The sequence below is a fragment of the Eleginops maclovinus genome, chromosome 3, assembly GCF_036324505.1.
Source record: "Eleginops maclovinus isolate JMC-PN-2008 ecotype Puerto Natales chromosome 3, JC_Emac_rtc_rv5, whole genome shotgun sequence".
In the NCBI taxonomy this organism is placed as follows: domain Eukaryota; kingdom Metazoa; phylum Chordata; class Actinopteri; order Perciformes; family Eleginopidae; genus Eleginops; species Eleginops maclovinus.
In genome coordinates, this window is record NC_086351.1 from 13,176,817 (window position 1) to 13,200,594 (window position 23,778).

At 40.3% G+C, this 23,778-nt stretch overlaps 1 protein-coding gene across 3 annotated transcripts; it reads right to left on the reverse strand.

Moving 5' to 3' along the window:
* Positions 1-1,432: 1,432 nt before the first annotated feature.
* On the reverse strand, positions 1,433-22,028 carry LOC134861835 (rap guanine nucleotide exchange factor 5-like). 3 transcript variants are annotated; one of them, XM_063879373.1, is made up of 19 exons: positions 19,501-21,494; positions 19,376-19,413; positions 17,257-17,396; positions 16,470-16,570; positions 12,028-12,106; positions 11,481-11,625; positions 11,286-11,383; positions 7,962-7,992; positions 7,671-7,749; positions 6,442-6,591; positions 5,726-5,823; positions 5,369-5,491; positions 5,078-5,256; positions 4,801-4,891; positions 4,654-4,704; positions 4,296-4,383; positions 4,075-4,139; positions 3,915-3,969; positions 1,433-3,568 (listed from the first exon to the last, which is right to left on the reverse strand). In XM_063879373.1, the coding sequence occupies exons 3-19, from the start codon at positions 17,370-17,372 to the stop codon at positions 3,450-3,452; spliced, it is 1,668 nt and encodes a 555-aa protein (XP_063735443.1). In that variant the 5' UTR covers positions 17,373-17,396; positions 19,376-19,413; positions 19,501-21,494; the 3' UTR covers positions 1,433-3,449. The 3 variants fall into 3 exon arrangements, with proteins under 3 accessions (XP_063735443.1, XP_063735441.1, XP_063735442.1); XM_063879371.1 differs by lacking the exons at positions 19,376-19,413; positions 19,501-21,494 and adding an exon at positions 21,524-22,028; XM_063879372.1 differs by having other exon boundaries at positions 19,376-21,495.
* Between the last annotated feature and the right edge of the window lie 1,750 nt (positions 22,029-23,778).

Below are 23,778 nucleotides of genomic sequence, written 5' to 3' on the forward strand. Positions count from 1 at the left end.
CAGGACACCTGGTTAAAGGCAGTGAGGGCATCTGGGTCACACCTCCGCCTTGTTGTACTGAGGGTTTTGTGATCTCCCCCAAAAATTACCCAAGATCCAACATTTTAGGTATTTAAAATGTGAAGAGTCACAGGAATATTATGTAATGACAGTACCTGTCGCAAGCTGTTTTGATAAACAGGAACATGTTACCCACATAATAAAAAGGATCTGTGTACAACGTAATAAATAGTGTGGTCCCACTTACCCACTAGGGGGCACCTTTGTTAAAATGAGCTGTGGGCCCCTTATGATCACTAGTATGAGCAGAAGTGGGTAAGTGCATTTACTCAAGTACTGTACTTAAGTAGAATTGTGAGAGACTTTACTTGAGTATTTTCATTTTATGCTACCTTGTTCTTTATACTCCACTACAATTCAGAGGTCAAAAGTGTACTTTTACTCCACTACATTTATTTAGTAGATTTAGTCACTTTACAGTTGGATTAATATCAGCAAAACTTAAATCAGACTTTAGTTCATCCTGGAGTAAATTCACAAGCTACCCTGCAGTATACAAAGCCATTCAAACGAGCTGCACCTTTACCAGCTTTGATAAAAACATTCATGCATCAACAATTATAAAACATATCTATTATTCTGATAAGGGGTGAATCTGCATTATGACTACTTTAAGCATATTTTGGTGCTAATACTTTTGTACTTTTACTTGAGTTATATTTTGATTGCAGGACTTTTACTGTAACAGAGTATTCTTACACTCTGGTACTACTATTTTAACTCTAGTACAATATCTGGGTACTTCTTTATATCAGTAATGGGTTTGCTATTACTCATTTCATTAATCAACCACAATATGATTTAGTATAATGTTCTGTGTAATACAGTATATCCATTATATGTATATATTTTTGAAGATATTGAGGTTCTAGTTTAATGGTGCATACATAACAAATATATGTGCGCACGGTGTAGAGTACTACAGCAGCCACAGAGAGGGTGCAAAGACTGAGGTGGAGCATAGGTGAACTCATTTAATGTTTAATAAAGAATAAAAGATAGCAACCGTTGAGAGAAAGAGCGCTTGTAACTCATAGCAACAAAGACTAGCCCTATGTCTTTGTGAACTCTCTGCCAGTGTATCTGTGCACATATTGAGCATATCTAACAGCCTTTATTTTCATCGGGTTCTTACTAAATCAGCTGTTTGTGGTTTCCTGGATGCACTTCTTATCAAGACCTTGCTATGATTTACTTCTGTCAGACTTGACTTACTGTACTCAGTTCTGCTATCACTATAACCTGTTTCTTAGTTAACCAGAACATTGGTAGTGTAAGAGTTTGAAAGTATGTTGTGCCTGTTGAATTGATTTTTGAGAGTCACCATCTTATGCATGTCAACATATATCTTTCACAATAACCAAAGCCATGATGAGGAAAAATATTTTATTGCATGCACAGTTCACACTCAGTGGTCAGTCCATGGTTTACCATATCATGCAGACCAGCCAAAACGGTGTGTACAAAAAACACAAAATCAAAGTCATATCCATAGAACAAATAACTTATTCTGAAATAAATAAATATCTGTATCCAGAATTTGAACATATGTAAAAACATAATCAAACTAATGATGATTCAAATGAAATTCAAAGTAAGATAGATACTGCTAAACCAATTGTCCCCCCATTGTAACTGCGGTTTTTAAAATCCCACAATTACAATTTCAACATTATAATGCGAAATTCCATCTACACACTTCACAGCGCGTACTTACAACGGCCTAACTTCAGGACGAAAGAGTCATTTTCAGATGACCAATCCAGAGAATAAATAGCGTACAGTATTTTCTATAACTACACACAGTTGTCTACAGTAGTATTCATTTGCACTGTACATAAGCAAATGGCTTCTATTTTTCTACTTTTCTTATCCAGAAGGTGCTGTAGTATTTGTTTTGCTATTGCTCTTTACTTGACTGACAGTTAAACCCAGAAACACAATGGAACTTATTTATCCTTTACAATTTCTAACCCTTCATTTACTGAAGATAAAAGAGATAGCTGCAGCTCTGTAGCATTGGATGAAAACAGAAAACTGTTTATTGTGGGTTGTCTTTAATGTTTCTTAAAGATTGTTGCTGAGCTTTTCAAACGCTAATCCCTTAGTTCCATACAGCTAAAACAGATATCCCTAAACTTCCACTAATCAAACACTGTCTGGGTTGCAATGTGCACTATTGTGTGTTTTAACCTGAACTTTAAAGACCGATACCGACACGTGTCCGTATGAGTCTACTGCTTCATTTATGACTGATTGTCCACAGCTCATTTAGATGGAGATCTTATGCATCACTTTGAACAGGCAGTTTAATGGTATTTAGCAATAACATACTGTACGTGATTATATCTCACAGACAGGACTCAACGCGTATCCCACACTTGAAAGAAATACAATTTTTATTCTTATCTAATTCCCTGTTCGAATAGCATCTGAATGGCCCCATGTACTACACTCTGGTTCAACAATAAAAAATATATGGTAAGGGAATTCTGTAAAAATACATAATGAAAATAATATATGCAAATGTTTAATATTTCACAATCATTTTCACTTAATCTGATTCAGCTTGTTGTGCATACAGTGTGCTGATTCTTGACTGATGTATGACCTGCATCTGGCAAAAATAACATCTGGATCCTGTCTGAAGAAAACAGAAGTGTGTGTGTACAATATTGGACGGAAAGTCTTTGGTTGGCTCAGATAAAACAAACTGCCGCTGCCAGATCTTTAAATGGTGAAAATACAAAAAGATGTCCAGTGTCATGAGTGAACCTGCATCTCAATCACTTCTGATGTGATTTGTGGGGTTAAAAGCTCTTGGAAAGGCTACTAAGTGGACCTTTAAGTCAGACTCAACATATTTTGTTTGCACCTTCATGTTCTGTGTTTTTTTAGCAGTTGGGAAGCACTTCCATCTTCAAACGTGCTGTTATTGCAGCTTGCTGCTTCTCCACTAGAGAGAGCTGTTGTATCATTGTTCGAACAGCTCGGCATACTTGTGCCTGTAAGAATGTAAAGAAATAGCAGCAGCAGGTTTGGTTTAGACACATGGATCAAGACCTACAGTTTTCTTCTAGGCAGCTTTAGTTGAAGTAGATCAGCTGGCCTTGCAGCTGGACCTGCTTTCAGGCGCTTTGGATCACTGACACTGTTGTGGATCTATGCAAACACTTATGCATTTAACCTAAGATGCATCTTTTTCTGCTTAGTCTCGTCTCTGGTGACACTTTCCTGATTGACCAGCTCTCTCCTGTGGTAGGCCAACATCCTGCAGCGCCCTCTGATTGCTGACTGAGTCCTGAGAGATAGATGAGACAGCGATAAATCGTTCCTTGGCTATCCGACAGTGTGGCCGACACAGCGGGGGATGCAGTGAGAGCTGCTGTCTAAGCACGGGGCTCCAGCCTGTGAGACAGTTCAAACAGAGTCTGCTGATTGTCGATGATAAGCAGGTAATCGATGTACGCTCGCACTTCTGAGTTGCTCTTCTGGGTAATGCCATTACCTGAATGGACAGAAAATGTTAGAGGCCAGCATTTCAACGTAATGATATCATAGCATTGATGGCCTGGGCAAAACACATCAAATTCAGTTTCAACTTTTATTTTTCATTATGACATGTGAAGAATAAATCCAGCCCAAATAATTTTATATCAAAATATTATGATTGTGGACATCATGGTAGAGAGTATTTATTTGATTCAGACAGTGTATTAAGGGAAAAAAGCTAAAGAGAAAGAGAGAGTTGCAAATTCTGAATCCACAGCATTGAATTGAGTTACAAAGTTAAGGTCAGAAATATTCTTAGATTTCACACCATAAAATGAGGAAAGGGTGATCAGAATACTGACCCATGGGATCTTTCTGACACTGCCGTATGAGTCGCACTGTGTCGGCGATCATGTGCTGGAAATAAAGACAAACACCGCTCCGTTAAACATTACAAATTCAGCACTACCTGATGTTTTCCTTGCAGTCACATGAAGTGCTATGAAGGGTTTGTGAACTCACCAGCTTTTCAAAATTAACCAGGTTATCATGAAACGTCTTGTTGCCTTCGTGAATAAACGTAATGTCTAAAAAACAAGGACAGTATTTTGTTAGTTTTCCCAACAGGTATTTGATGTGAAACGTCTGTTTGTTTCTACATGTCGAATCTGCCTGATGGAGATGTTTCACAGTGCTCTTCTCTCAGAGGAGTGGGTAATAATGTGACAGAATAATAAGCCCACCTTTCAGTAGCAGAGGAGGGAAGGGGATCTTTGGAGCCTTCATCTTCTTGAAAGAATCCCTGTAGGCCTTGTGGTTCAGTGAGGGATCCTGTGAAGACATTTTCAAAACGAATGAGTGTATTCCTCTGGGGATGAGTGTGTGTGCCTGTGCATGACTGCTTTGTTATCTGAATTATGGCTGCATAAGTGACTTATGATCATTCAAAACACCTGCTGTTCTGAAAGAAAAACACATCTGTTTGTTTTGCCTCATACACACATAAGCATATGTTTGCATTCCGTGTTGCAGTGAATAAATGTTAATGTTTACTCATATCAAAACAGATATGTGCAGTGTGGTGCCATGAACTACACCTACTGTAACTGTCTCCAGTTCTGTAAACAGCTTTTTGAATTTCCCAGGAATTTTCTGCAGAGAAAATAACATGATTTTTGTTCAGATGTTATGTTCTTCTCATAAAAGGTGGCAATGATGAAAAAAAGAAGTAAAAAAGCACATCTTTACCTCCCATGTCTGACTGAGGCGGCTAACAGCTGCAGTGTTCAGGCCCATTATAATGGCAAAGAAACAGTTGAGGTTCCTTTGTGCTTTACAGCTATAAAAGATCAATGGAGCACACAGTTCAGTCTCCTGCAGAGCAACCAAAGCCAGTGCAGTTCATTGATCTACCACAGGAGGGGGCAGCATGCCCATGCAAGGCTTACCAAAGTAGGAAAGGCCGGCAGTGTGTATGACTCACAATCAATAAGTGTTGCAGAAGGATGCGAGTACAGCTACTTACTGAGCAGCGATCTTGATGAACTTCTTGATGAGTTGGACCCGTTTGCAGAGCGTTGGGCACAACAGCACCTCGGTCATCACCCACAGCTGGACCTCATTGCAGCGCTGCAGCAGCAGCTCCAACGCCACCGTGTGGTTGCTGCTGCTGTGGCGACTGAAGGTGAAATAGACCAGTTCTTGCTGTAAAAGAACAACATCATGAGGCAGAACAAGCCACGGGTGAACAAGCAACAGTTGAGACCCTCTTTCAAAGGCAGCAAATGATGATGAGTGTTTAAGTTGTGGGACAAACTTCATGTATTGAGGCAAAGATGGTCCAGTCAAAGTTGGTGAGAGCGACGGCCACGTCCCATGTGTTTAAAGTGAGCATGCGTGCTGTCCTCTGTTGCAGCTCTGAGTTGTCTGTGAACGGGTTCTGAGGGGGGAAAAATATCCAAAAATATCAGGCCCAGTTTTTTCTTTAGACCTCATACCACTCAAAAGATTCATATAACCATTGCAGTGACATTCTTTTAGCACAATGCATGTTGGAAGATTTTGATACATTGTCTACAAAGGAGTCTTGTAGCTTCTAACATAACCTCTGCACATAGTGTCATTCATATTCGTATGAATGTGTCCAAGTGACACATTACAGTGACATTCTTACCAGGACTTCACCCAGGTCCTTCCTGCACACATGCAGCCTCCCCACCGGCCGTAACGCATCAGAGAAGACTCTGTCCTGAGGCTGCAGCAGGAGCCTTCCTGCAGGGGACAGACATATCACAAAGAGCAGAACACCATTAAAAATCTGTCAGGCAGTGTGTAAGCAGCTATCAGTGGTGAGAGATACGAGTCACTGTGCCAGAATACACTCTGAGGTGGCCAGTCACTTCAGCCACTGATAACAGAAACTGATTTTGCGATACCGGACTGTAATGCTTCTTTCTTTTAACTGTTGTCATAGGGAAGACATCTATCAGCTCTATTGACTACAATCTCACATCTCTGGCTTCAATATATAACTCAATATGGGGATAAAACTCAAGCATGATATTTTGAGATATTTGTACAACATAACAAGTTTCTCATGGGAAATATTTACTTCAAGAGACTCCAATCAGATATGTTATAACAAGGATTTATAGAATTACCTATTTCGATCTATGTTTTACTGAATTGTAAACTGATGTTTAATTAGTCTTAGAAACTGATGGAAATTATATGTGCATTATTGAATATTGAAAACAATGTTGACAGATGCAAATTGTCACTTCCTGATCAGATTTCCACCGTTGTCTTAGTTAGTGTATATAAAGCATTGTACTGACAGCAATTGTTTTTTGTTGTGTAATGTAGCTGGTTAGTAAGAATAGTATTTACCCCCATTGTAAGTTACAGCCACTAGCACTAGGTCGCCGAGTGGGACTTCCATCCTTTCTGCCACTGCCTGCAGCAGCTCCTGGGCCACAACCCCAACGTGGGCCTTCATACTCAGGAACGAGTCCATGGCTATGTACACGTGACACAGCACTGTAACAGAGAGGAAATATTAGGAACATCATAGAAACCGCAGCGCTTACATGAAGTGCAGCTCACACATCTCTGGCAAAATCCCTGCTGCGCATCCTGCATTCTATATGTTGGACTCAGCCTTACTAAACCTGGCTACATTTTTGTTTTTCAAATGGCCTCTTCTGTTACAAATCTCTTCTTGTGGTTAAAGTTATGTATGAGCAATTTGTTTTAAATTGAAGGTGTATATAAATGCTTGTAAGATTTTGTGACTATAAAACCTTTGCCAGGCTAAGATCCTGGCTGGAAAATAAACACATAATAGTTACACACAAAATCCATCCCAAAGCAGCAGATCTCCCATCACTGTTTCAATATGTAATGAGCCATGAACTAATAATCAGATGCTGCAGTCAAACAAAAAAAAACAAACATGGGTTTTTCTAAATAATAAAATCGACGACGCAAAGACACTAAACTTCCTTATAATGCAGAAACATCTTAATGATATTTAAAAACAAACAATTCAGCTGCACACTTTCAGCCAGAAAGAAACCAATTCATTAAGTCACCTTCTGCCGTCAGGAAGGACAGGGTATAACAGGGCTGCCTCTTATTGATAAGGTGACCTTTAGCAAAGCACGGACTCAACTGCTCCAGTGTAACCACTCAACTGGAGAGGGCTGGCATTACTGGGATGGAAGCATACTCAATAGATTTATCTTGATGAAGGAAAAGGGTCAGTGGGGACAATTTCTTTGGTCGAAAGCGGTTTTAATTACAATTATTTTAAGAGCGGTCTGTGGATTATCCAGAAGCAGAAACCTCTCAGAAAGATAATTCATCAGCAAATAAAGTCAAGCTATCTGCATGGCTAGATGGCATTAGAGGTTACTATTTCTTTATTTTATTTAGGTGAACCTCCCCTTTAAAATACGCAAACAATTACAACAGTAAAGAAACTCATAAGTCAGGAATTTCATTTCAAAACCTTCTCGTTCCTTCCCTGGAAAGACTCTTATTGTCCTACTGTTTTGGCTTGGAAACAACGTATGCTGGGAAGAATGTGTGAAGAAACACCGTGTTTTACGACTTACCTTCCTTGGACTCCCTATGTGTTCCTCTGGACTGGAGTCCATTCTCTTTTAGGCTCAATTGGTGGGAAAGTGCTTTGCTCTAAAAAGAAAGGAAATACGTGGATTTTGACATTCAGTCATTTTCCTTTGGGAACACTGCAGGCGTTTCACTTGAACTATAAAACAATTTCTACAGCAGGAACCCGAGCGAAAATAGCCCCAACACCGTATCGAGTATGAATGGTCGGCCTGCTTTGTTGTTGATACAATGATTTCTGTCTTAAAGAGGTGTAATAAGATATTTTGACTCACCTTTCTTTGAGGGGAATAGTTATCCACCGTACTGGAAAATAAAGATGGATACATCAGTAAAATAACTATTTTTGTACTGTTTTATAAGCTGCAACTACATTCAGTTCAACAAAACCACTTCTCCACTCTTTAATCAAGGTCAAATTAATGTACACATATACTCATTTGCAGTGTTCGGTCCATTATTCAAGATGAGTGTCAACATGAGATTAGATTGCTCTGTAGATTGTAGACCTTCCCATGTGATCCCTTCATTTAATCACCTTACAGTATTGTCATCAGTCAGGCCCGACTGGCAAGATGGATAGTCCCTGTGTCCATTAGCATCCCTCTGCTTTTACTGGGCTCAGCATCACAATAGGCATGTTGGCACAAAGCCTGCCCTGAGGGATCCCCCGTCGCCGGCTAGCAGCAGGCCTGCACTAATGAAAAACCTGATTCCCACTGAATTGTCAAAACTGAGCGTGTGATCAAATTGACTCTTTTGCTCCTCAAAAAAAAGCTCCTTGAAATATACTGCCAAATAACGAGAGAGAACAACCTGAGCTTTCAAAAACATGTGATTTTAGCTTTGCACAAAGGTCTGATAGAATTATGTGCAGTTAAAGGACTAAATGAGTCTCCTTACTATAAAAAAAATACACCTTTTAGCTTGGCAGCAGATTGTCACAGAGCAGTAAACCTTTCCCTCCCCCGGAGTGAATCCAATTGTGAAAAGCTCATAAATAGTAGATTATGTCAGTTGGTAAAACCCTCACAAAGTCCCCTGCTTTAAAGGAGTGGGTGTTAAGGATCTCCTTCCCTGCATATAAACATGAATAAAGCAGGCGCAGAGTCAGAGTGATTATCGGCGCCGGGTTCTAATGGGTGGCAGGCTGGAGCATCCCCCAGGGAGGAGATCTGATTGGAGGCTGTGGGAGAGGGAGGGGAAGGGGGACACGGCTGTGGCAATGCTTGAGTGTGGCACCCTGCTGACAGGGGGTTGTTTAGACTGAAACATGTCAAAGATAAATGTGATGCCTATTGTTATTATATGAAAAAACAGCTTCACTTGAAGAGACCGAATCAATATTCAAGACTCAACTAAATAAGTTTGAGTTATATTTAATTTACAGCACATCAATAATACACACATCCCATACTTAAAAAAGAAAAGCTGAGTCCTTGTCCAATGAAATGGTCAATCTATAACTTGTATATGTACAGTACATCATTGTGTGTATTGCATATGTGTGTGTAAGCATATCAAAACATACAAGTAAGCTTGAGTCCATGTGAGTATGTATACATGTTCTCATGTATATGTTTATGTGCAGGTATAAGATTCACTGACAGGAGTGAGTAGCTTTGTTGTACTGAGAGAAGGCATTGTATATACTGGTCAAATAACAGGCAAAAATCAAGTTCTAAAAAGCAGTAAATCCAAGAGATCAATGACCCAATCTGGGTCAAAATGTACAATTCTTTGTCCTCACGATAGCAAGTGATACCTTTACTCAGTGTATTTACCAATTCTGCGCCTCCATCCAATACAAGCTCTGTTTTTGTAGGATTGAAAATCTGTAAACTGTGCCGCAGGGAACTTATTGGAATCCTTTTTATATAAGAAGACATGAGGCCTGGGTTAGCCGGCTGTCAAGACTAAAATAAGTGTGGACATTAATGATGAGGATGTTTTAAAGGTCACCTATTATGCAAAACCCCTTTTTCATGTCTTTTATAAATATGTGTCCCCCTCTGTGGTAAGACATTCGGAAAGTTTCAGGAAAAAAGATTCTCGCTCTTTTTGTCCTCATCCATTTATATAAAAGCCTGTCCGGAAATTAGCTGAGCAGATTTTGAAGTCACTTTGTGATGTCACAATGTTTTTATTGATTGTGCAACCTTTACCCAATAACCAACCAAGCTAATACCCGCCCTTTTCATCACCTGAATCTCCTTTTAGAGCACCATTTTGTTTTTTTCTAACCAACATCTCACAGAGGAGGCTGGGGAGTGGCAGTTCATTTGCATTTAAAACTATACAGACAAAGAATCAGCGCTTTTGGAACAGGCTAAAACAGAGGTGTATAGGGCATGCTACAATGCATGATTTTTTGGGTATTTCAGCCAAAAACTTCAGAAATATGTTTTCTTTTGTATATATCTGAGACATGTAATACATTGTTGGGGCACTTTAAGTCATGGTCGCATTCGGTCAGTGCATTCCTACTGATAATATGAATGTGGGGTTGTATAGTTAAAATTGTGTCCAGTTGAAATGAGTCATGAACATCTTTCTTTTCATGGCAAGTGACACCACTTCTAGGATCATGTCTTTCATTCTCAACATTTCTGTATTTCCTCAATTTTAGAGATTAATGACAAAGATCCCTTTGACCTTCATATTTCTGTGCATAACAACCCAGAACACTGAAATTAGTCTGCAGTCTCTGAATGCATTCATTGATGAGAGGCTAAATAAAGGCACCAAGCAGAGAAGCAGCTCTTTCTTTGCACTCAGAGACCAGGGAGTGTCTCTGCTTCTTTTCAGACCTCCAACAGTCATACTCACACTTTTAAATGACCCAGACCAGATATCAATAATTTATTCAGTTTTTCAATTTGATAGATTATTTAAACACAGTTATTTCACCCCAACACTATGGGGCACACTACCTATAGATAACAGGAAAGTGAGCCCAAATATTTTCAAAGGAAAGCAAAAAGCGTAGCTCTTCACTTGAGCATTTAACCAGCTATAACTTTTCTGGTACTTTTCTGACACCTTTCTGGACTGTGACTTTGGGTTGTGCCTGACACAGATAAGACACACAGTGAGGCTGCTGCATAGGCAAGACGTTGAGATTCAAAATGCTTAATTCATTGTTAGCGAAACCGATGGTGAGTCAGTTTGGAAAAGTCGGCTCTGTTGTATTCATTTATAGCCCTAGAGAGCGATGGGTAGAGAGCGCACTTCGAGGTGAAATGCTTTCTGAGATTTCTTCTTAAAAAATTCAAATCTCCATCATTGATGTAAAAAAGAAAATATATATGCATATCAGTACTGATTTTATTATTATTAATATTATTATTTTAGTCTTTTGTTATGCGCTCTATGTATTCTATTTCCTTTTTATTTTATCAAGTGGGTCTTATTTTCCATCTCCTTCAAGGATTTATGATTATATTATCTCATTCTATCCTTTTTTTAAAAGTTCATTCTGTGTAATTTACCCCATTTTAAAGCCATTTGTCCTGCATTTATTTTATTATGACTTTTGATTAGTATGTATTGAATCACTCAGTGTCTCATGACCTAAAATATGAAAGAAGGTCACTCACTGTGTGCGATGCAGCTGGTACAGTTTCTGCAGTTCCCGCACATCCTTCTCCAGGGATGGGTGCTCATAGAGATCATCCAACACGTAACGATACAAAGTCTGGAAGGAAATGCCAATTTTCATTTCTCCAATATTAAGTTCCCCTCACACCCAGTTTCAATCCTTTCTCTTCCTTCCTGAACATTATAATTCCTACCTTCATGAACAGCTTGACATGCTCGTCGTCCCTCAGGAAGTCTCTGCAGAGGGCCATCCACTGCGACACCAGGTGCAGGACTTTCTGTTTCCTCTCCACAGCCTCCTTCCTGTCCTCCTTCCCTCTGTGTCTCTTGGTGCAATAGGTGGGATTCAGTTAAGGCTTCAGCACAGATGGAGACTGAGATCTATTTGCTGATCAAATGCAGCATACAGTGAAGCATGTATAAAGCCTGTGTGTGTGTGTGTGTGTGTGTGTGTGTGTGTGTGTGTGTGTGTGTGTGTGTGTGTGTGTGTGTGTGTGTGTGTGTGTGTGTGTGTGTGTGTGTGTGTGTGTGTGTGTGTGTGTGTGTGTGTGTGTGATGTTTGTTTAAGGACAGGTGGTAGAGTGTGAACACAGCTGAGTGTAGTGGAGTAGCTTTGACTCAATAAAGCGGTTGTGTTTTTCTATGAAACACCTATTCTGCCTTTAGCATTCTCAGAACACGGTTATTATGTGTCGATCTTTGCCATAATGTTTCTGTTAAAGCCTGTGTGATTAAGGATATTGTCCCAGCAGAGCTTGACATAAATCACTGGTTGACATGAACACTGGGTAGGTCAGCAGAAAATCATCCAGTAGTGTATCTGCAAGGAGAAACACGTTATTGACAATGGACAAAAGACTGTACAGGTTCAAGTAGGCTGGAACATTTTGGAAAGAAATACACAATTGCAATTATTGTGACTTATATTGCAATTGCGATATGATGCACAATATTGAGTTGATATAATTTAGCTTTATTATTCCTAATTTCAGAAAACAATGATGGGATTTTTATGAGGTTCTGTACTTGAACACTTGCAAGTCTGCTGCATACAATTTTTTAACGCAGACACATGCGATATATGCATCGCCACATTAGTTCATCCCATTAATTATATTGCCTTATTTTCAAATGATATGACTTGATTTATAGATATCTTACCAAAGAGACAAAGTTTAAGTTCTGTGCAGCCTATCAAATACATCCAAAACACTATTCAATAAATCCAACACACAGGATGCTGGAGGGCAAATACACCAGTGACCTTGCCAACTGTATGATTAATGTTTGCACATACAGTATGCCTGTACTTTTAATAGCGCTGAGTGACTTTGCACCAGTTTTTCCTATTCCATTTCACTAATACCAGAAGAGGAGTTCATTTTTTGCCGTCAAATATCAGTTAATAAGCACTAAGCAGAGACATTTCAGAGGCGAGGATAATGTGAGAGACCTTTCAACGGCAGATTATTGTAAATGGTCAGTCTCAGATAATTGTATGTGTTGAAACCACTAAGGATTCCTCTGTTCCATTTTGGGCCCACATGTTCAAACAAGCCTTTACTTGCTTTATCTTCATCTCACACACTCACCATTGCACGCTGTATCAGAAAAGATAAGCCAATAATGTGCCAGTTGACTCTGTTCGACCTCTAATGAAGTGTATGTTTTCATTGTGACTATCTTGCGACCAGAAGAAAATGCATCAAATATTGCTTTGCCATTATCATAATGTGTTTACAAGCAGCCACAGTGTGTGCCTCTTCTCAATGTTAGTGTTTCTGTAAATGGATTAAATCAAAGCTGGCCAAGTAGATCGCCAGATAACCTTAAATAACTTGAAATGCACTCATAGTTAAAATCATTACTTTAACATATATTTTTCAACTTGATAAACAAAGACGTAAGACCCTTTTTCTCACTTTGCAAAAAAGACACTCAAACATAAGGCTTGAACAGAAAAATCAAGTCCAAGACATGAGGCCGGCCACAAGCAAAAAAGCTTTGCAAATCCTATAAAGACCAACGTCCCCTCAACCCCTGTGTACGTGTGCCTCATATCCAGATTTTAAATTCTCCCCTTTTAATTTCACACTGGCTTCCCAGGGCCTTTGTGTACGTTCTGGTCCACAGGACTCGCTGACATCATTATGTTAATCCGCGCAGAGCAGCTGTGGATGCGTCACTCAATGCTTATGAGAGGTTACACACTCATACATATGTAGCTCCCATATAAAATACAATAACCAACCTTAACACAAAAGCCAGAAAAACAACATGGACAAGATCACCCATGCACCCACACACGTTACTGTCCCTCCACTCACACACACACTGAACACTCCTCACTCACACTGCTATGTATTTGTGTATTTTCTCCAAGCTATCTAGACTGAAACACTTTCTCATGAGAAACAGCTTGCATACCACTCCCCAGGCTGAATCCCGGCAAGTTTTTTGAAGTTGAAAAACAGAATTAATATTTAATCTCACATCCTTAAGTCGTATTCTCAAGTTTTTCTTGGTAACACAGCAGAAAAACCAAGGGATTTCCCGAGGAGTAATTTAACTCAAAACATTTTGGCAAAAGATGTGTTGACCCAAAAACATGTATGTATGTATTGTGCTGTATAAATAACATGTAATGGTCTGTTTGGCTGATTTGTAACCACATCTCTCCATTTTTGTTTCAGCAAATATCAGCTGCTCAATGTGAATTAAGGATGTAGACATCTGAATTCTACTCCTAACTGCTGTTTAGAAGTCTGTACTATCAGTTCCTATATAAGCCAGAATCCTGCTTCTATTCAAGCCATATTCATTTAGTATCAATTTCCAAAGAATTTCAGAATGGATTCATTGATCTAGCTTGCCAATCTCCTGTAAAATCAATCAAACTGTCTGCCAATCTTTTTCACATTACAATAAGAGCTCGTAAAATTGATCATTGCAGCCTTTGAAATAAGCATGTTAATGTGTCACTTAATGGCCAAGTCAGTACCAGAAGACATCCGATTGAAGTAAAAGCCTTAAATCTTAATGATAGTCTGCATCTAGAAATGTTAATATTATATCCGCTCATTTAATGCAATGTTTCCTTCCCTAAAAATAAGCACCCACATCTCTGCGCTCGGTGCAGAATATAAAAGAGCTGGCATATCCTCTCATTAAGCACACAAATGTTGCATTAAATGTTATTCAGAGCTGGCCCTGAGCAGATTCTGTGCTCAGTAAGAATCCATAGCTGCACTGAGAGGTTGGGCACAAGGAAACAGGAAACACTGTATGCTACCCACAATGCTACCCACAGAAGAAAACACTAGCATGCATGGAAGAGTCCTATAGTGTGTAGACTACTGCAGAGGTTTGCTTCTCCTCAAACATGCCTGTGGTGCTTCCAGAAAAGTGCCATCTCCTGCAGAAACCTCGTCTGCATTGTTAATGGTGAGCACAAAGCTGAGCATGTGCTATCATGATGAGCTGAAATTGTCTTTCTAATGTGCTGTACAGCATGTAAGTCATAAACACAACATCAATAACCTGCTGCAGCCATCAGTCATGTTGCTGCACGCTCTCTCTGGGGAAGCCCAAACACTGCAGCTTGGTTGATGTTGAAATAAATCTCTTTTTGATGAAATCAAGGATCTCATGGTATCTAGGTCTGGTGGGCTGTAGCTCCAAGGGCACACGTAGCAGTAGCACTAGAGCATACAGAGCTTCAGTATAACCAGAGAGAGAGCCAAGGCCAGCACTAAGTCAGACTATTAAACCTCACTGAGTGCAGATCAATTGCTGTTAGGGACTCAGTTCATTCCTTCTCCTCCTCAGGTCTCTGGCTCTTTGACCCTAAGACATCGCTCAGCATCCTGCTCTGGTCCACAGCTCCACACGGATGCTTCATTTGAATACACTTTCTGCTAGTTGAGCTAATGGTGAATGATTCATCATCCACATAACACCTGCTGAACACAAAGCTTACAATGAAAATGCGTACTAAAGGAAAAGAGGGAGTTCTTACACACCTGCCCCCTCATTTACCGGCATGTCTTACTTACTACATTAGGCTTCAAATAATGATTATTTTCATCATCAAATAATCTAACCATTATTTTCTAAATGATTTGATTGGTCTACAAAACAGTTTGAAGTCCATCGTAGTTTCTCAACGCGGAAGGTGAGGTGTTTAATATCTTGTTCTGTCAGTTCAAAATTAACAGATATCCAGTTTAATATGACATTAAACAAAGAAAAGCAGGATATCTCAATATTTGAGAGCCTAAAAAAAGCATTTTATGCCATTTTTTTTAGTGAGCAAATCTTTGAGCTATAAAATACTGAATTATAGTAATAAAAATGCTATTCAACATATAACATAAATCTCCTGTGCATGTAAAATGCACCATCCTCCAGCTGCAGGCATTTCTCCCCAGAGGACATTTAGATCAATTTCATTCACTTCCTCATCAGAATGAGTAATGATCTCTGGTACGGCGTTAGGCTGCCTCAATCCCGGTAAGAGATCATCTGTGACCATTTTCAATAAAAAATCTGCATCTTTTTTTTCTTCCCTCCTCGTTCCCCGTTTTCCTCCAACATACAGTGTTTCTCCCTTCAGTGTTTTTTCCCGCTTCTGGTCCTACTCTGGTATGGCTCTCAATCATCATCTCTCCTCTGAATATCTTCCCAGCTCAATCAGCTGAGTCTCCTCTGCCTTGGCAACAGTGTCACATTATCCTGTACCTGCTGGGATGAGAGGAAATTTGTTCATTTGTCGCCGCTGTGAGGCTCGACTGCATTTCACAGTCTGATGCGACATTACTTAAAGGATATGAGTAACGTTTATCTCTGTTATAGGCTTTTAAATGGCTTAAACTTGCCATTCTGGGAATGATAGCACATGATTAACCCAGTATTATTGCCCAGGGGGGGCTGCTGTCCCAGCTCCTCTGCGAGAGAGAGAGGGATGAGGAGGGGAGAGAGTGAAACAGAAAGTAATGCATTTCTTTTCTCGTCTAACAAACAGAAATATCAGTGGATATGGGTGGGCACACAAATTTACAAATATATAATCAAAAAGTTGTCGACCACTCCTTTTTTATTTCTGGTCTCTAAAAACAAGAAGAAATGTGACGAAACACAGTAAGGACAACAATAATGAGAAGGGTTTTTAAGGACATGCTCACCTGACTCTTTGCCCTGTGATGTCCCCTGGTCTTCATCTAGTGTCAGGTCAGTCAGCAAGTGCTCCAGGATCTTCTCTGGGGTCCCTGATACCACCACGAACCTGTCAGACACAACAGAGTCAGTGGAAGAATCCTCCTCAATAGAGGACAGAGAGCGGCTGCTGCTCCATTCCTCCTCTCCCTCCGTCCCTTCATCATCTATGTAGCGGAAGTAGGGCACATCAAAGGTGGGCATTGTCAGGGGCTCTGCCCGGCTGGTGCTGTCGTTGCTGCTCTCCTCAGAGCCCTCCTCTTCATCCTCGTCCTCCTCCTGCTCCACCAAGGCAGCGTGCAGCAGCCTGCCCTGCTCCTGCCGCAGGTTCGGGGGCTGTGGCCGAGATCCCATCCTTGCAGAGACCCAGTGCCCTCAAACCGGCAATGTTGCCGTGGTTACTGCTGCGTGCCCCTTTCACCCATCCATCCATCCACCTGCAGCTGCCACAGCCCGGAGTCCAGTGCTGTCCAATCCTTCAAACACACTGAGGTATCCAGGTAGGTTCACGGCTGGAAAAGCTCCTGAATGACTTGAATGGGAGGCAGCCACCAGAGCTCTGCCTCACAGTCCCATGCTGCTCACTTATACGCATTTAATGTAGTCATTTATGTGTTGGGAGTTGTGATGTAAGCATGCCTGTGTGAGTGAGTGTGTGATCCACAGAGACGGAGAGAGAGACTGATGAGAGGGAGAGTGGTGAGGGAGAGAAACAGATAGTGAGAGAGAGGGAGGGAGGGGACTGTAGAGGCTTACCTCCTGTTCCTCGCCTCCTCTCTCCCCCCTCCCCTCGCCGATGCAGAGAGGGCTGGCTGCTGTGACGATATTCTCTGGAGAACCAGCACATCGCGGCCCCTCTCCCTCAGACACATGCGGACTGCCTCGTCACTCTGGGGCTGTTTAGAGAAAGAAGACATGAGGGAGGGAGTGTGTTATCACCAAGGAGATTCCCCTGTATTTTCTCCCACTCACACAAATCACCACTGATTTCCATCATAATACTCTGTCAAAGCCCTGCACTGTAAATGAAAGAGAATTTCCATAAATTATTATTCAGTCCTTATCGGTGGAGCCCATTCAGGGATTTGCATAAAAGACTTGCACACATTTTAATTACAAACACCAAAGGCCTATTAAATCATGGGTGGTGTCCAGAGACAATCTGTTTTCAGCTGTCAAAGGGTTAAACTCCGGACACTCACACAAAAAACTGTTGGTGAGCAGAGATCAACCTTAGTGGTTTAAAGCAGGGCGGTAACTACTGATTGCTTACATTATTGATTAATCTGTAGATATTTTTTCAATTAATCGATTATTGCTGTGTCTGAGAAATGTAAGACAACATATAACATAGCCTTTAATGTTTTCAGTGTGGTTTTGTTCGACCTAAAGTCAAAATAACCCCAACATTTTTTTAAAAATAATAAAGAAATAGGAAAGAATAATTATTTGACTATCAAAAAAGTTGCCAATTATGTTTCTGTCAATCGACTTATCCATTAATCAACCTATAGTTTCAGTTTCAGACATTTGGTCCTTGAACCACCATGCCATAAATGATAAATTCATAACCATGTTGCCTACTGCCTCCCACCCTCTGTTTTACACTGTCACTTTCTTTCTCTGTTAGTCACAAAATGTCCTCTAATCATAATGTTTGTTTGATATGTTGATGTACATCACTGGTTACCCTAGACGAATAATTCAACATACATTTAAATGTAACGTTCTTTACGCACTAAATAAAAAAGAAGCTTATTGCAGCATCTGTGAAGTATAAAGATGGCTGGTAGCTGCTTGACAATCGAGGGTCTGGATCAGAGATATTGGTCTTAATGAGGAGTTCACTGTATGGTGCAGGCACACGCATCCTTCCTGAGCTAACCCCCACTTCACCCCCACTCTCTTTGGCCATCAGTCAATGCAACACAAGCCTCTGTGCATGCAATTAGCCAGGCAGACAGACTGAAAGTGGTTGCAGTTTTTCTGCCCTAATTGCCTTTTGCAGAAAAGCAACCAGGACCCTTTAGCTAAGCATGACTTCCTGGCACATTAACACTTATCTGGGATCTGTGGACATACAAACACGTACACAAACACATGCATTGACACAACATGCAAGCATCCACACAAAATACCTAAAACAACAACTGTGTACATCACTGGGTAGGCCAATTTTAACATTAATAGTACAGTCCCCAGTGGCCTCTTTAAACAGCAGAGATGTTTTCAAAGCTTCAGGAAGAACCATTTATGTAAATGTGTGCAGGCAGTTCTTTGGGTGCTGTGATTTATGAGTCTAAGCAAAGTTTAAACGTCTGCTGAAGTGACAACTTACAAATGAATTTCTATTATAACATGCATTTGTGAAAGTACTTGCATGTACTGATAGGTGTATCCTGTGTATCCTAGCCACAACTGGTATTGTGTTGTCACAGGACCTACAGTATGAGGTACGGTTAGGGCCACAACGAAAATCATAGAACCAGAAAATTCCCAGAAAGGAAAGCCTACGCTGATTAGCTTCCTGGTTCTTGGGAAAACACATTGGTGGTTTTATCTTTATCATGATGTTACGTTAACAATGAGCTCTTACTTAGCTTCATCAAAGGCCTCTGTTTTTGTCTGACTAAGTGCGAATTATTTCCTATAATTAACAACAGTGTCTCAGTGTACTGTTTACGGGTCAAACAGCAAACAAACCTTTCCTAACAATGAATTATTGATCAGGCCTCTGCTGCAGGCCACCACTCAGTCAGCACTAGGCTTTGTGGTTACCAGTGTCCCAGTAAAAAAACACAATCAGGCTTCTAGAGTGGATGCTTATAATGAGTCAGAGTGTTCGCACATTAGCCTGGAGGTGACCTCGACTTACATTCGCCACCAAAGTCTTCCCAATATGGACACCGTCAGCTGAAGAGTAAACACTACTTATCAGTCCTCTGCACAAAGTCATGTCCTGCCAAAGGGTTTGTCTCTTTCAGGGTTCCAGATGCATACTTTCTGTCTGCACGTCTCTATGCTGCTGCGGCACGTCTGGCACAGATGGTATGGAACACTTAACGGGACTTGGATGGTGTCAGTCCTGACAGGGTGCAGACTGTACTAAAATCCTCTCAAGGAATAGCGTGGATAACAATGGGAATATGAGGAGGAACAAAGATTTATACATCAGCGTTGTCTTCAAAGAAGCCTTTGATGCAGATGCACTTCATTATCTCCAATTATAATTAGCAGAAATTCCTGTGTTAAGCTTTGATAAAATACTGTAAACAACAGTTCATTATGTGCATGTTTTGTAAAATATGAAAACAGAAGCTTTTTGATGCTTCATGCATTGAAGAGCAGCTGTATGTTCTCATACAGATGGACAGAGCAAAGTTAATTGTTAAAAAAGAAACGTGCGCAACAGATGATAATGCACAACTACAGTATCTGATACCACTGAACAATTTAAAGCAGTGGTAATTTAATATGAGAAAAGAACAAGTGATTCTTCAAGTCAAAACTGGTATCTGTATCATTTAAACCCAATGGGATTTTGCCGAAAAATGAATAATGAATAGTTAGATGTTCTTTTTTAATATTTAAGGACATTCATTGCATAACAATCATGATGTTCCTGCGCCAGAAACTCTCACAAATGTTCACAGTTGTGCAATCTACCATATATTAAGTACCGGTATCCCTTTTTCCAACAGCTGGGATTAACTGATTTCTAAGCTCTTTGAGGTCTGGGTTTAGATATTAATATGAGTCACATATTACACAGTATATGCATTGTAGCATCATTGGATTATTTTAAACCATTTTATAATCTAAAACACCAGGATATACTCTCACATAATCTAAATATTTCTATTTGATGTCAAGTATTAAATGTAAGCTTATCTGGCCATTACCACTAAGATTACATAAGTGACTCGTACACATGTCATTAGTGTACTGCTTTGGTGAATATTGTATTAACAGTATGAACATCTTGGCACAATTTATGTTTATAAAACAGAAAAGGTAAATCAGATTGTTGTATTATGAAGCACTAACATTTTATCATGCAGATTGGCAGTGCCTTAGTTCAAACAAAGTGTTGTTATATTCAATAAGAACATTGATAAGAAGATCTAGCCTTGTGCAAAGGTCAGAGACCCGATGTACTGGAATCCACCTTAAAACCACACAATGTCTTGGCCTGGTGGTCTGGCAACTTGCGTCAACTTTTCCTGCCATTGTTGCTCAGTTCAGCACACAGACACAGCTGGCAGGAAGGGAGAAGCTGAGCCCACCATGATGTCAGCCAATCATAAGTGTCCTACAGTAGGAAGCCAACTGGCAGGTGATGTAATGTTTTAAAAAAGTGCGCAGGCTGAACTGAACATTCAATATCTGAACTTACGTTTTCAAGGATGCTGCCATACTGATAAAGACAAATTTCACTCTAAAAGTATGTAAAGTGTCTGTACTGACATTGCAACTGTGAAAAGACCAAGCCAATGTTGTATTGAATGGACACAGTGCATCTGGTAAGTCAATTTTTATGCATATGAACAAATCCCCTATGCAATATTCTGTAATGAAGTCTTCTATATACAGTTTATTGCAGCAGTCTGGAGACTTTTTTTGGTATATTCATTTGAAGAAAGGGTTTTTGTAGTCCGGAAAGAATCTTAATGGCAACATACATCTTCAGAGAAAGCAGAGACACTAAAGGAATGTATGGAGGCCAATAAAAACCGACAACAAATTAAAAGTGGTTTGATGGATGGAACACTGCAGGGAGTGTGAGAAATCATGCTTAGGCAGGATGCTCACAGAACAGCAGCAGAAACACCACAGTATAGCCAAGAGTAAAATTGAATGCTGTCACTTTATATTTAAGGATGAAGCATGGTAACTCAGTGTTAATAATGACATGAAGAGGATTAAAATGATAAGCAGTTCTGTCGTATGATCTCACTGTAACAAGGCCAAAGATAGCTGTACATACACATTCTGAATGCAGCAGGATTGTTGTGTATCTCACCTCACTTGTCCTCTCTGGGCCCTTGCTGTGGTTCTGCAGGAAGCGGCAGCCATCCTTGGCCAGTCTCTGGACCATCTCCAGTCGGGACAGATCCTCCTTATCATTCAGGATACACAAGCTCCCCGGCTGCAGCGCAGGGGACGCGGAAAACATGTACTTCAGGCCACAGTCCCACGACATTGCCGGATGACCTACTACTGGCTGCACACTAGAGAAAAAACAGCAGGACTCCTGCCTCTTAGCTCAAACTAGTATGAAAAATGTTTTGAAAAAACAGGTGTACAGCTCAAAAATGTGTGTATTTTTGTTTCTGTGTATGCAGCCCAGGTGAGTTCTAATGTCATTGCAGCCAAAGTAAATCCCAGTCGCTGTAAGCCCTGGTCAGCTCTGTAGCTGAGAGGCACACGTAGAAAAGGTATCCAGGTGTCTCTCTGAGCTTGGCTTCACTAAGTGACAGATTCCCTCGCTCTGTCCTTCCCTGGCTTTTCACTGCTGGGGAGGGGAGTGAGGTATGAACACAAGTGGATTCAGGAAACATCTGGTGAGCAGGACAGCCCCAAAAAGGAAGTTTCACAATCTCACAAAAGCAAGGGGAGAGTCTAGATTCAGGATTGGGCAGGGAGGGACATTACATTGGAAGGTCAAACACTTGTTAGGGTGGAGACGTATGACGTGTGAAGAGGTTTTAGGTCATTCAGGCACAAGCACTAAAACAATACATTACTGTTCTGTTTTCAGTCTTTAAAATGTCAGAAAAATTGTCACAATGTCCCTTACAGGCTTCCAAATATCAAGGCTTGTGGTACTACACTGCCTTTTTTTCCCACCAAAACAAACCCAGACAAATGTTTTAATTAGGTCAAACACTACAGTAAAATGTCACATTTAAAAAGTTGAATATGTTTTGATGCTACAAAAAGGATTAATCCCTGATCAAATAGCCAATGTTTTCTTTAGCTGATCAACTGACCCATTCATTGAAACTGTATTTCAGCGAAATAACACAGCTACAGTAACAATGGAGTTTTGATTCCTCGTGATGCTAGAGCAAAGCTTTGTTGAACTGTCTCCTTACTGTCGTATCTTATCTGCGTCGTGCACAAAGTGTCTCTTCTTATTAAAGATCACCGGCTTTTCAGACACTTGCTAATTAAATTAAGACTGTCAGGTTCTTAACATAGTTACAGAAGCACCAGGGTGATCTTACACATATTGATGAAGGCAAAGCAAGGACATTAATCCTTCCTATGAAGACTTTATCTTTAAGCGTTATATATTTTCCCCTCTGTCAGCACAGCAGTGTGATGCTTGACTGGGTCCTTCCAAAGCCATTCAATTGTGCTGCGGGTCTAAATTGCTGACACAGCAAACTGCAGAATGAGAAAAGGTCCCCTATCTCTAGGTGGTGCGTCTCTTTCACGTGAGGTTGAGACCCATAATTCTACTATGCTCTTATTTTCTTTCAAAGTACCTGATTGGGGAAATGCCCATTGCCCTCATACTGTATGCATTGCACTCATTTCTGATAAACAATTAAATCCCTAAATTCTTTATTGCCAATTATTCCTTACAGCTGGGGTCTCTATATTCAGAATGCACTGATAAAGCTTCCTCATCCTTTGCTACTTCAACAACCTAATGCAATAGACTTAGAATAATAATCCTCAGCTTATTGGTTATACAAAACTGACTTCATTGAGAAATTAAATACATTTGACCACATCATTGATTTGAACCTTTTTAGAAAGTAAACCTAGCCACTGTACTATATCTTACTGTCTACAAGCAGAAGGATATTCTATACCTTTTCAGTATGATATTGAAAGGAAATTGTTGACCTTCAATTTCTAAAACCAAACTTCCTTCCTTTTTTTGATCTTGGTTAGACAAAGCCAGGAGGACAACCCTGGCTTTAATGTGCTACCACTGACCCAGTTTCTTGAGTAAATGAATTGCAAAGTGAGAATGCCTACAGTCAGACTTTTTAGCTCGCTCTAACACAGCCGACTTTAAGCAGGGACTTCCAAGACAACCAATGGGAGGTACATGGTTACTGTAGGCCTGTGGCACTGCCAGAGAGTGAAAAACTGATGAAACTCTATAGAGCCTGTTGCAGTAAACACCCGCACAAGTACTTCAATTCGGCAAAAGCAAAATCAAATAATTAAAGAAATGACTCAAAAACAGAAACAATGACATCACCACATGTGTATGAATAATGAATATAACCATTGTTCTCTGCACTAATACATTAC